This window comes from Ranitomeya variabilis, chromosome 5 (genome assembly GCF_051348905.1).
Source record: "Ranitomeya variabilis isolate aRanVar5 chromosome 5, aRanVar5.hap1, whole genome shotgun sequence".
Classification (NCBI taxonomy): Eukaryota; Metazoa; Chordata; class Amphibia; order Anura; family Dendrobatidae; genus Ranitomeya; species Ranitomeya variabilis.
Genome location: NC_135236.1, coordinates 573,664,167 through 573,678,667, shown reverse-complemented (window position 1 = coordinate 573,678,667; position 14,501 = coordinate 573,664,167). Strand labels below are relative to the sequence as shown.

Here is a 14,501-nt window from a genome sequence, read left to right as displayed (position 1 = left end):
GATACCTTCTCTAATCTATAACTAGTGAAGCTCAATAAATTATAGAGCCAGGAATTCTTTTCAGACACTTAATCACTGGGTACTGAATTACATTCTCACTGAGATTTGCTGTGTATTACTGATACGATTCTGACTGTTAAACCAATATCAGAAAATACATTTACACAGTGTGTAGTGACAGTAATGTTGTTAAGCAGTGTATCCCTGAAGCAGTACGGTCTACTAGAACGGTGCAAAAAGAATATAACAGCACTGGGTTTCACTCACAATTTGTTAGATCCATTTAGGAAGATTGTAATAAGCTGACAGAAAGGTCAGGCACCTTTACAGTAAGACAGACGTACCTTGCCTTGGAAACTCATCTGACTCTCTGTGAACTAGGTCAGAAACACGATTCCCATAATGCATTTTGTTTTCATGATCATATGCCTTTAATGTTTCACTGGAGCTGTATGACTTCTGTGTAGGCACTCTGCAGTTCTCACTATCCAACGATGAGCTGGTATATCGACATTCTTTTCCATAGCGACCTCTAGTTAAAGATCTGTGTCTTCGATCTTTTATATCCATTTTGTTCTTAGCAGTTTTATCTAGTGAATTTTGGAAAAATCCTTTCAGCCTAAGGTGAAATTGGAAAAAAAAAAGAAAAGATTTAAACAATTATACAAATATATATTATGCATTAACACTATAAATAATATGCACAGGTGCTTATTAAGACATAATATAAATACTAAGGGCCCTAGTCTTTACAACTTTCACATCAGAATTCTGGTGTAAAGCTTTGAAAAAAGTCATGCAATTTAGGAGCAACTTGAAGTTGTGCCCAAAATTTTGTGACATTTGAAGTCTTCATACTAGTTTCTCCCAGCTGTGGCATAATGGGGAAAGCTGCAGTGGGATGAGATGTGGTGAGGACATGACGCCACAGTCCGTCTAATTCACGAAAAGCTGTGGTGTTCCCTACCCCAGAAATCTTACACCAATAAATGATGCTGGCACATTAAGGTACCTTCACACGAAACGACATCGCTAGCGATCCGTGACGTTGCAGCGTCCTCGCTAGCGATATCGTTTCGTTTGACACGCAGCAGTGATCAGGATCCTGCTGTGATGTCGCTGGTCGCTGAATAAAGTCCAGAACTTTATTTGGTCATCCGATCGCTGTGTATCGTTGTGTTTGAAAGCAAAAGCAATGATACCAGCGATGTTTTACACTGGTAACCAGGGTAAACATCGGGTTACCAAGCGCAGGGCCGCGCTTAGTAACCCGATGTTTACCCTGGTTACCAGCGTAAAAGTAAAAAAAACAAACAGTACATGCTCACCTGCGCGTCCCCCAGCGTCTGCTTCCTAACACTTACTGAGCGCCGGCCCTAAAGTGAAAGTGAAAGCACAGCGGTGACGTCACCGCTGTGCTGTTAGGGCCGGAGCTCAGTCAGTGTCAGGAAGCAGACGCTGGGGGACGCGCAGGTGAGCATGTACTGTTTTTTTTTTTTACTTTTACGCTGGTAACCAGGGTAAACATCGGGTTATTAAGCGCGGCCCTGCGCTTAGCAACCCGATGTTTACCCTGGTTACCCGGGGGCCTCGGCATCGTTGGTCGCTGGAGAGCTGTCTGTGTGACAGCTCCCCAGCGATCAAACAGCGACGCTGCAGCGATCGGCATCGTTGTCGCTATCGCTGCAGCGTCGCTTCGTGTGAAGGTACCTTTAGACTCATTAGATGCTCCAGATTTGTGAAAAAGCATGCACCGCTTCAAGAAGCAATAGCATCTGCCTCCAGCACGCCCCTTTTCAAGACCCGCATGAACAATACCAATCTTGATGAATTGGGCCTTAGGGTACCGTCTCACAGTGGCACTTTGATCGCTACGATGGCATGATCCGTGATGTTCCAGCGATATCCATACGATCTCGCTGTGTCTGACACGCAGCAGCGATCAGGGACCCCGCTGAGAATCGTACGTAGTAGCAGATTGTTTGAAACTTTCTTTCGTCGCTGGATCTCCCGCTGTCATCACTGGATCGGTGTGTGTGACACCGATCCAGCGATGTGTTCGCTTGTAACCAGGGTAAACATCGCGTTACTAAGCACAGGGCCGCGCTTAGTAACCCGATGTTTACCCTGGTTACCATTGTAAATGTAAAAAAACCAAACACTACATACTCACCTTCTGATGTCTGTCACGTCCCTCGCCGTCTGCTTCCCGCACTGACTGTGAGCGCCGGACGTAAAGTAAAAGCAGAGCACAGCGGTGATGTCACCGCTGTGCTGTGCTTTACGGCCGGCACTGACACAGTCAGTGCGGGAAGCCGCCGGTGGTGGACGTGACAGACATCAGAAGGTGAGTATGTAGTGTTTGTTTTTTTTTACATTTACAATGGTAACCAGGGTAAACATCGGGTTACTAAGCGCGGCCCTGCGCTTAGTAACCCGATGTTTACCCTGGTTACCCGGGGACTTCAGCATCGTTGGTCGCTGGAGAGCTGTCTGTGTGACAGCTCTCCAGCGACCACACAACGACTTACCAACGATCACGGCCAGGTCGTATCGCTGGTCGTGATCGTTGATAAATTGTTTAGTGTAACGGTACCCTTAGTCATCTCCATGAAGATGCCAGTACTACTGTTATGTTGCAATGCCCCTTTTTTACCTTGAGGCTCCATCCCTTGTACAGATTTAAGATCATGTTTGATTGCGGAACTGCAGTTCTCCAGAATGTCAGCAGTTGCAATAGGAGCAGAGTTGTGTATAACATCTCTGCCGCTGATCAACATCAATATAAATCATAATGGTGTACTATAAATCGAGGTGCCACAGCAACTCATTACTGGTAACTCACTGCCTGAAAGAGCTTACAGTGTTTTGAAACATGGCCCAGCATTTCAGCCACATGCATAAAGGTAATGGTTTGTATTTATCATTTATTATGGAATTCAATATTCGGTCCTCAAAAATTTAACAAGGTGCATTGATTTTAATGGGTCAGTGATATATCTGAAAACATAAGGGATAACACGCATATAAATAAAAAACAGATATGTGAAACTGAAAATGTAGTTCCTAATTTAGGTAACGCAATGTTGAAAGATTTTCCTAAATGAAGTTGATATAAGTGACAGTATAATTTCAAAATCAGCAAATGGGTGGCTTTAAACACAACTGGCCATACATGTCTTTGACTTCAGGACCAATTCCACAAAGCATAGACACCTATCCAGTTAATGGACCTCTCCATGTTTATGCTCCTTACAAGAAGTGACTATGTAACCAGGGAGTAAAAAATAATTGGGACAGTATGGTACTACACTTAGGCCGGAGTCACACTACTGTATAATATGGACGAGTGCTATGCTATAAAAAATTGCATAGCACTCAGACCAGTATTCCTCTATGGGGCAGCTCCCATCATCGTTTCGTCTTGGATCACTTGCACCCATATAAGCCTATGGGTGCGAGTGAGACAACACACATCACTGGGATATCATCCGAGTGATGTGCGTTACACGCTGACCCCGGCAATGGTGGAGATGGAGAAATTAGGTTTTCCGCCTCCTCCCCAGCTGTACTCTGATCCGCTCTGTGTGAGAGGCTCAGAGCACAGACACATGACACTCGGCTCCTGCTCGTAGCAGAGCAGGAGCCAAGCGTCATTAGCATATCGCATCTGATGCCTTCGCGTCAGATGCAAAATGCTAGTGTGACTCCAGCCTTATAAGGACAAGAATCTATTGATATGACAGAAGGGATCCCAACTCATAGGCCGTAGTCACACTTGCAACTGCAATGCGAGAAACTCGTGCGAGTCTCTTGCCTCAATGCCTGGCACTGTCACTGGCACTCGGGACCACAGTATGCGGCTGCACGTGTTTCTATGCAGCTGAATGCTCTGTTCCCGAATAATGGCGGAAGTGCCGGACATTGAGGCGAAAGACTCACGCGAGTTTATCGTATTGAAGTTCGAGTTGTGACACCGGCCTTAAAGATAAAATCCCCATTATTGCCTCCCGTCCTATGAAGTTGATGCCAAACGGCCTGATGAGATCGCTACCCTGATATTTTTAATGCACATTGAGACTAATGCCAATAATGTAAACCATAATAAGGTTTATGGTTGCACAAAGGCAATCTTTTGGAAGCTGCTTTGAATTTATTTGTGCTTGCACTTAGCATGTGCACTGTGTTTTTATCTTTTTTGGGGGGGATTTTGTTGTATATAGAAATCAAAGTTAAATTGTAGGCTACAAATTACAAGTAGACTTTTAGAAAAGGCTGTATTACACACATGCACTCTGGCACATTATGGCTGCTGTGATGTTAATCAATACAATCCTTTGTATCAAGTTTGCTTTTTGCTGCAGGGATTGCAAGTTAGAATAACAAATGAGCCAAAGACTGAGTCATAGATGAGCTGTTAATTTGCACTATTAGTAGATTACAACTGCTGAAGTCACATTTGATGATCAGAGGAGTGCCCAGCAAGGTCTACTGATGTACATTGAAAGGCTCCCAAAGCATTTATCTCTTTTTAATGAGTACTTGAGAAGTTTTCAATCTATTTTTGCTACAGTGCAAACTGTTATCTATTCTAAAACTGGAATCTTGTGCCTGAATGATACAAAGTCTCTCTGTTTTGTGATGGATACGAAATCTCCTGAGATTAGCATGAATAGATACAAATAGTCATATTGTTTCATGACATTGTTTTCATGACAATTCTTGAAGCCTAATATGCATAATAAAATAAAATGATCAAATAGTCTTTTGTTCAGCGCTCTTAACACAGTCATTCATTTTGCTCCAATACGTTGCACCTTGTCTAGTTTTACGGGTTTCATGCATCTTTTCATCAAGCCGACATTAAAAGCACCCTTTTTGATACATTAATCTCTAACTTCAATTTTAAGAATAGAAGCTACAAGATCTAATGGGTCATTTATTTGCAATATTCTGATTCCTGGCAATATACATTTTACACAATGTGACTCTAAACGACGTTTGCTAATATTGGGCTTTGAGGTAATTGCTTGTAAACTGACAAGTCTAATAAGCTGCTTTATAGGGAATGTTTCTTGCGACCTAAATTGAATTGTAAGTTCTTGAGGCAAAAATTAATTGTGCATGTAAACTGTTAACACTGAGAGCAGCAGAAAGTTAATGAGACTTGCCCTCTAGGGTTCTATAATTCTGCCTCATCTCAAAGAAACAAAACCGGAGATTAAAGGAAGAAGTATTTCCAGCAGTAGTGATTTAAGTTTAATGTAACCTTATATTTTAGATATAAATAATAAGAGAAAACTGTTTTACTTTAATATTTTTGTATTTGGCTGTTATGCTTGGAGAAAATAATACTCTTTTTGCTGAGTTTTCTCTCCCTGTCGGCGTGTTGCTAAACATATTTGTACTCATTAATTGATGTCCTAATAGTTTTAGGTTCAATAACTCCTTTCTGACATTGGATGTAATATTCCTTCCATGTGACCTGGGCCTAACTGACCATGGACAGAATATTACATCATCGTGGTCACCCGTGCTCTCGGGGGGTGCACGGGCGTTCGCCGCCGGGTGTCACCTGATTCTTACAGCTGACACCTATCACTAGATCGCAGCATTCTGGAAGCAGACAGAGGGCTGACACCCCCTCTGCCTTTGGATCGGAGACTCCGCAGTGTGACGAGGGGTACCCATTCATTACCATGGCAACCCGATGTCGTCATCAGAGCTAGGAAACTTGGTGATCATGCGCAGTGCATGATCAGCAAGTCTCCCTGTCAGTGCAGAGCTGACAGCTTCTATGGCTTGCAGATGCTTCATCAATAGTATTAATTAAAACGACAACTCATCCCACAAAAAACAAGACCTTACATAACTTTGTGGGACAAAATATGAAAAAATTATAGCTCTCAAAATGTGGTGATGCAAAAACAATTTTTTGCAATAAAAAGTGTCTTTTAGTGTGTGTGACAGCAGCCAATTTCGTGTTGAAAAAGTCAAACGGCACTCCTTCTTTACCAAGCTCTGCCATGCACCCAAACAGTGGTTAACTCCTACAAATGGGGTATCAACATACTCAGCAAATAATGTCACAATATCTTATGGGGTCCAATTTTTCTTGTTACCTTTTGGAAAATAAAAAATGGGGCAAAAATATAATTTTTGTGGAAATAATATGATTTTTTGTTTTTACTGCTCTACATTATAAACTTCTGTGAAGCACTTAGGGGTTCAAAGTGCACACAACACATCTAGTTAGGTTCCTTGGGAGGTCTAGTTTCTAAAATAGTGTCACATGTGGGGGGTTTCTACTGTTTAGGCACATCAGGGGCTTTCCAAACACTATATGACATCTGATCCCAATTCCAGCCAATTTTTCGTTGAAAAGTCAAACGGCGTTCCTTCCCTTCCAAACTCTGCCATATTTACCCCCACATATGGAGTATCAACGTACTCAGGACAAATTGCACAGCAATTTTTGGGGTCCAATTTCTCCTGTTACCCTGGGTCAAATTAAAAAATTGGATCTGAAGTAATTTTTTTGTGAAGAAAATGTAATTGTTCATTTTTTTAAACATTTCAAATATTCCTATGAAGCACATGAAAGGGTAATAAACTTTTTAAATGTTGTTTTGAGCACATTGAGGGGTGCAGGTTTTAGAATGATGTAACTTTTCTGTATTTTCTATCATATAGACCCCTCAAAGTGACTTGAAATGAGGTGTGGTCCCTAAAAAATGGTGTTGTAAAAATAATAACTTGCTGTTTAACTTTTAACCTTTATAACTTCTGAATAAAAACATTTTGGTTCCAAAATTGTGCTGATATGAAGTAGACATGTGGGAAATGTTACCTATTTTGTGGAAAGTATCTCTGTGACTTAAGGGCATGAAAATTCAAATTTGGAAAATTGCGAAATTTTCAAAATTATCGCCAAATTTCAGTTTAAAAAAAAATAAACGCAAGTCATATCAAAGAAATTTTACCACTGTCATGAAGTAAAATATGTCTTGAGAAAACAATGTCAGAATCACCAGGATCCATTGAAGCATTCCAGAGTTATTACCTCATAAAAGGACAGTGGCCAGAATTGTAAAAATTGGCCCGGTCATTAACGTGCAAACCACCCTCGGGGGTAAAAGAGTTAAACACTAGCATCAGAGTGCAGCAGGATGATTTTTTATTAAAAATGCATTAGTGACAATGGAGTTAACAGCCCTGAGAATGGAAGCAAGGAAATTGTCAATCATGGTTCCATTGTGGCATTGCATGTTTGCACCCTGCTGCCTCAAATGCTCTGTAGGCTTGCTTGAAGAAGATGGTTGGCTATCCATCCATGATGCCTACCAGAAGATGTCCAGGGATGAGGGTTAGGGCATGTGATACTACATCTTCTAGCATTATAATTTGTTGGCTTGCTACTAATTTACTATGAAAAACCATAAGATTACTCTTCATATTTTTAACCATTGTATTTGAACCAATGAATTTGGGAAAAAAAATAACATAAGGATTTAATAAGGTACAGTTAAAAATTGGTCTGGACCTCCTTTATTGAGAATTAATACAATACAAATCTCAATCTTTTTGTTTTAATGATTTTGTTTTCCCACCTCATTGTATCATTCAGAAGATTTAATTAAAGCAGGCAGTTAACTCTGTATAGCAGTATATCAAACCCTGATGCTTTACAGGATCTTTGCAACTTGCTTCCTTGCTATAAAGAAGTCATTGGAAAGCGCCAGGGTTTACAATTTATTTCATGGCTATAGAGAGTTTTTACATCTAATTATCTTGCTTTATTTAGCACCACCATTTTCCACAGCACATTACAGAGATAGTCATGAGTCACTGTCTCCAGTGGGGTTCACAATACACTATATTTTTGGTGTGTAGGAGGAAACTAAAGTACCCAGAAGAAATCCTTGCAAATATGGGGAAAATATGCAAACTCTATCCAACCAAAGACCGCAGAGCTGCAAAGCGACAGTTCTGGACGATTAACCACTGACCTGAATTGTGTAACATTGTATTGTTCTATATCCCAGTGGAAAAAAGATTGATGGTTCTTTTTCTATGGTCTATGTCTGGTTCTGCAGCTTATTGTCATTTACCTTTTAAGAAAAGCCACTGCTTCTGGAATAAACACACTTTAACCTTCCTCTAGTGTTAGCTTTCTGTTACTCTTTCTTATGTTAACGGGTTGGTTTTGACCCGTGTCTTAAATCACCCCTAGTATACCCTAAAAACAGTTATTTATGATCCAATTTGTTTCTTACCTCTTAGTTACCTTGTTAGGGTTTCTCATCCATGGAAGGATTGATTTTAATATTTTAGTTGTGGCCCCCTGGGCCTTTCATTTGAGAGCATACCCTTCATTTTCAATATACAAATATTGTCAAATGAACCTCAAGAGAATAATATAAACTTTAAAAAGTTTGTTATATTACCTGACTATTACTGAAGGGTTTTAGAACACATTTCTTAAATGTAAAAAAATATACATTAGTGTTGAGCGATACCGTCCGATACTTGAAAGTATCGGTATCGGAAAGTATCGGCCGATACCGGCAAAGTATCGGACCTAATCCGATACCGATACCCGATACCAATACAAGTCAATGGGGCTCAAGTATCGGACGGTATTCCTGATGGTTCCCAGGGTCTGAAGGAGAAGAAACTCCCAGGCCCTGGGATCCATATTAATGTGTAAAATAAAGAATTAAAATAAAAAATATTGCTATACTCACCTCTCCGACGCAGCTTGGACCTCACCGAGGGAACCGGCAGCGTTGTTTGCTTAAAATGCATGCTTTTACTTCCTTCCGTGACGTCACGGCTTGTGATTGGTCGCGTGCCGCCCATGTGGCCGTGACGCGACCAATCACAGCAAGCCGTGACGTAATTTTCAGGTCCTCAATGCCTAATTCTAGGCATTCATGATTTTAAAATTACGTTCCGGCTTGTGATTGGTCGCGTCGCGGTCACATGGGCGACACGACCAATCACAAGCCGTGACGTCACGGGAGGCAGGAGACGCGCGCATTTTTAAAATTATGTCACGGCTTGTGATTGGTTGTGTGCCGCCCATGTGACCGCGACGCGACCAATCACAGCAAGCCGTGACGTAATTTCAGGTCCTGAATGCAGAAATAGGCATCAGGACCTGAAATTATGTCACGGCTTGCTGTGATTGGTCGCGTCGCGGTCACATGGGCGGCACACAACCAATCACAAGCCGTGACAGGAAGTAAAAGCGCGCATTTTAAGCAAACAACGCTGCTGGTTCCCTCGGTGAGGTCCAGGCTGCGTCGGAGAGGTGAGTATAGCAATATTTTTTATTTTAATTCTTTCTTTTACACATTAATGTTGTTTCGATATCGATACCCGATACCACAAAAGTATCGGATCTCGGTATCGGAATTCCGATACCCGCAAGTATCGGCCGATACCCGATACTTGCGGTATCGGAATGCTCAACACTAATATACATATATATATATTTTATATTATTAACTCTAGTAATATCTATGGTGTTACGGGTCAATTTTGACCCATATCTAACTACTTTATGAAAAAGGCAAAAAACAGATTTTTTTCTATAGAACTTTAATACAAATAAAAGATGAAAATTATATTAACATTAATAACAATAATAATAAAAAGTAGCTTTTCTAGGTCAAACAAACAAACAACAATCAGTCAAGCAAATCAAATCAATAGAAATCGAGTACTAGTTTTTAGATGCATTAGTATTTAGATGCATGTGTGGCAAAAAGTGACACTTTTTGTGTGTTCTTTGCAGAGGTATTTTTTGCAGGCGAAGCACGATATGTTTGTCTTTCTGTCCTTATTGCTTTCTTTTAGAATCAGGTGGTCTCACTGGGGTTGTGGCTGTTGTGGTTGATGTTGAGGCAGGCCTGGTGGAGGAGGATGCTGGTGATGATGCTCTTTGTGTTGCTGTGGGTGTGGATGAAGCACTTGTTGAGAACTGGAGTTGTCGGACCAAGGCTGCAGCAGCTGGGTCTCGGGGCACTCGTTCCCTTTGGTCAATGTGCGCCTTGACAAGGGATCTTCCTAGTTCCTCAAGAAACATCCTTCGCTTGTTTTTTTTCTTTGAAATCCATCCTTGTGAATGTGGGTCCACAACACAAATGAATTGCATGCCGACACATCAAGGATGTTGTAAAATACAACCATCGGCCATCTTCTAGTCATTCGCTGGCAAGTGTAGGTGGCAGTCAGCTTGTCCAGGTTGTCCACTCCTCCTTTGTTTTTGTTATAGTCCAGGATGATTCTGGGCTTTTTGTCACTTCCTGATGACACAGCTGCATCTTTGTGAAGTGTGGACATCAGTACCACGTTCCGTCGTTTTTTGGGGCAGTATGAAACAGCAGTGGTGGTGTCTGTAAAAACAAACTTTGAGGAAAGTGGAGCCCTGTCCTTCATTTGCAACAATTCAGCGGGCAGCTCAGGTTTGGTTTTTTTCACTGTGCCCACCATGGTGATTTTCCTCCTGAGAAGTTCTTGTCCAAGGTCATAGCTGTTAAAAAAATTGTCAGAAGTAATGTTGTGACCCTGCAGTCCAGTAGTCATATTGAGGACTACACGTTTTCCTTGTTTTTTTTCAGGGATGCTGCTTGCAGACTTGCCTGTGTAAATCTGTACATTCCATGCATAGCTAGTTTTTGCATCACAGGCTGCCCAGATTTTTATGCCGTATTTGCCTGGCTTACTTGGCATGCATTGCCGGAAGGGGCATTTTCCGCGGAAAGGGAGAAAAGGTTCGTCTACTGTCACCTCTGGCCCTGGGTTGAACATCAGTGGAAGGAGCTGCACCCATTTCTCCCAAACATCCCTGATGGGAGCAAGTTTGTCAGATTTTGTTCTGGTGTCTCTGTTGTCAAATCTGAGGACTCTTGATATCATTTGAAACTTTTGAAGTGACATTGTTGCCCGGAAAATATTCCTGCCTGTCGATGCGTCCCAGAGACTATCAGTGGCCTCATTGCAGGATTTGTACACTCCAGCAAGGAGAAGAACACCAATATAGGCATCCAGGACATCATCATGAAGGTCATTCCACATGTTGCCGTGGACTTTTTTCCTTCAAGGTTTGTCATAGCAATAATGACTTTTTTTTTTATTGACAATGGCATAAACAGATCAAAACATGTCTTGATGTCACTTACTCTTGTCACAGCAAACCTTGTGATCCCAGGGGTCATTTTTATGACATTTGCAGCATCTTCCCTGCCATGTACATCTGGAGGTACTGAGCTCCAACTGATCTTGCCACTTTTGGATTTGAATCTTTCAGCGGGAGCAGCTTCAGCACCAGTGACCTCCTCATCAGATTGATAAGAACTGTCTGTGTCTTCCGGTTGATACTCCACATCATCTTCCTCCTCAGAAACCTATTCATCTGTATCAGTTTGCTGCTGTGTGTCCTCTGATTCATTATCATCTAAGATACAATCCAGAATTTGGCTTACATCAAATCTTCTCCTCATTGATGCATGTGTAAACTGGAGATGTATACTCTGCAAAGTACCAACTCTAAGCTGATTTGGCCATACATGCCTGGACATGTCCCTAACTCAAGTTGTTGGAGGTAGAGCTGGCTGTGGGCTGTTGGTTTATATTGTGTTTAGGAGTTCAGTTTTGGGACTTATTATTGTTTTTTTACTCTTATATTAGACCTGGGTCGAAATTGACCCCAACAACACAAATGTTATAATTTTAATAAGAGCATTTTACAATTTAGTAAAATAGTTTTATTTTATTGTATTTTGTTTAAAAATAAGTTCCTGAAAAAGTCAAAAAGTCTTGATGCAATAAACAAATGTATATAGAATTTGTATGCATTTAAAACCTAAAACGGGTCGGTCACGACCCTAACCCTAGAGGAAGGTCTCCACCTCAATTTTAATTATTAATTTTTTTCTTTATTTTACATACCTTTGTGTATGACACTGCATGATTCTATTAAGCAAAATATGAACTAAGGCTTGATGAAAACCTGGTAGACCAATTATAAGCCAAATATTGGAAAACAACAGTCATGGATAATGATAAAGATTCTGGCATGCCATCACGTGGACTGTATATCTGCAAATTAAATACTGTATAAATCATCTTTTTATTATGCATAAAGTATGTATATTGTATAGTTCCTCCCAAAAAGGAAAAAAAAATATATATCTATGTATATTTTAGAGTTTGGGGAACAAACCACATATTCGTTAAAAGTTTCCAGTTTCCACATTGGCCACTGCACCAGTCAGTCAGTATAGGCTGATTTTCTGTGGCTGAGTTTCTAGCGTTGCTCTGTATACAGCACAGATATAAGATGGTGAGATGGTGGGCAATTTCATGATAGGAAGAAAATATGTGTTCCTAGTATAGGAAGGTTTTATAAATAAATCTGAATAGCAACAATATTTTATTAATGATACACATATTATATAATTAGTCTACAGTATGTTGCTAAATCTAATTAATAAGTCTAAAATTAAATACATATGTTGGAAAACGCTGATGAGCAAAAAGAGCAAGTGTTTATGGTTATATCCGGATGAAGAAGTCTGAAGACTTCGAAATGTATTGATAATAAAATCAAGTCTACTTTGCATCCTGTACCATTCTTTCAGATCCCCATCAGAAATACAGAAGAACCGCCTATTGTTTAAAATTACATGACACATTCTTCTCCACCCCTTCATGACCTTGCGATTTTCCGTTTTGAGCTTTCGTATTTGCTCCTTTTCTTCCCAGAGCCATGTAGTCATATGAGGGCTTGTTAATTGTGGGATGAGTTCTAATTTTGTATGACACCGTTCATTTTAGCATACTGAAAAAAATTACAAGTGTGGTGAAATTGCAAAAAAGTGCAATTCCATGATGCTTTTTGGGTTTTGTTATTTACCATGTTTACTAAATGCTAAAACTAACCTGACAACATGATTCCCCAGATAAGTACAAGTACACAAATACCAAACAAATATAGATTCTTTTTATGTAATAGTGAAAAAAATTCAAAATTTGTATAAAAAAAATTGCTCTTATCGCCAATTTTGGAGGCCTTTAACATCTCAATTTTTCAGGATCTGGGGCTGGGTGAGAGCTTATTTTTTGCGTCCTGAGCTGACATTTTTATTGATACCATTTTAGCATTAGATGTTTAGATCCCCTGTGATTGCATTTTATTTCTATGCTGCAGGATCCCCAAAAAATTATTCTGGCGTCCCGATTTTTTTCTCATTACACCATTTACCGATCTGAATAATTGACCTTATATTTTGATAGGGCGGACAAATATGAATACAGCAATACTAAATATGTGTATTTTTTACATCTACTACATCTTAAGTGTCACCTGCTTAACCCAACAGGAAGTACGGCGGCGTCTAAAAATCACTAAAATTGTCAAATCTCCGGGCCCGGATGGGATACACCCCCGAGTACTGCAGGAATTAAGTACAGTCATTGATAGACCATTAATTTTAATCTTTAAAGAGTCCATAATAACAGGGTCTGTACCACAGGACTGGCGTATAGCAAATGTGGTGCCAATATTCAAAAAGGGGACAAAAACTGAACTCGGAAATTATAGGCCAGTAAGCTTAACCTCTACTGTGGGTAAAATCCTGGAGGGCATTCTAAGGGATGCTATACTGGAGTATCTGAAGAGGAATAACCTCATGACCCAGTATCAGCACGGGTTTACTAGGGACCGTTCATGTCCGACTAATTTGATCCGCTTCTATGAAGAGGTAAGTTCCGGACTGGACCAAGGGAACCCAGTAGATGTAGTGTATATGGACTTTTCAAAAGCTTTTGATACGGTGCCACACAAAAGGTTGATACAGGTTGATACATAAAATGAGAATAATGGGGATAGGGAAAATATGTGTAAGTGGGTTGAGAGCTGGCTCAGGCATGGGAAACAAAGGGTGGTTATTAATGGAGCACACTCGGACTGGGTCGCGGCTAGCAGTGGGGTACCACAGGGGTCAGTATTGGGCCCTCTTTTTTAACATTTATTAATGACCTTGTAGGGGGCATTCAGAGTAGAATTTCAATATTTGCAGATGACACAAAACTCTGCAGGGTAATCAATACAGGGGAAGACAATTCCTCTGCTTGAGGAGGATAATTTGCATATTCCAGGTGCCTTCTGGGAAAAGCGAAGAGTCTCCCTCAGCAAGAAGATCGTTGGGTACAGCCGGGACCAGCTGCTTGGAAAGCATCACCAAACCAGGGATTCAAGCTTGAGGAGGATAATTTGCATATTCCAGGTGCCTTCTGGGAAAAGCGAAGAGTCTCCCTCAGCAAGAAGATCGTTGGGTACAGCCGGGACCAGCTGCTTGGAAAGCATCACCAAACCAGGGATTCAAGCTTGAGGAGGATAATTTGCATATTCCAGGTGCCTTCTGGGAAAAGCGAAGAGTCTCCCTCAGCAAGAAGATCGTTGGGTACAGCCGGGACCAGCTGCTTGGAAA

General features: G+C 40.8%; 1 protein-coding gene across 2 annotated transcripts in view; it reads right to left on the bottom strand.

Moving 5' to 3' along the window:
* LOC143773852 (teneurin-2-like) overlaps positions 1 to 14,501 on the bottom strand; it is a 2,235,081-nt gene that overhangs the window by 525,629 nt on the left and 1,694,951 nt on the right. For both annotated transcript variants that reach the window (XM_077261179.1, XM_077261180.1), the window contains one exon: positions 345 to 619. In XM_077261179.1, coding sequence (XP_077117294.1) covers positions 345 to 570 — 226 coding nt within the window. In that variant the 5' untranslated portion in view covers positions 571 to 619. The remainder of the gene's footprint in view (positions 1 to 344; positions 620 to 14,501) is intronic.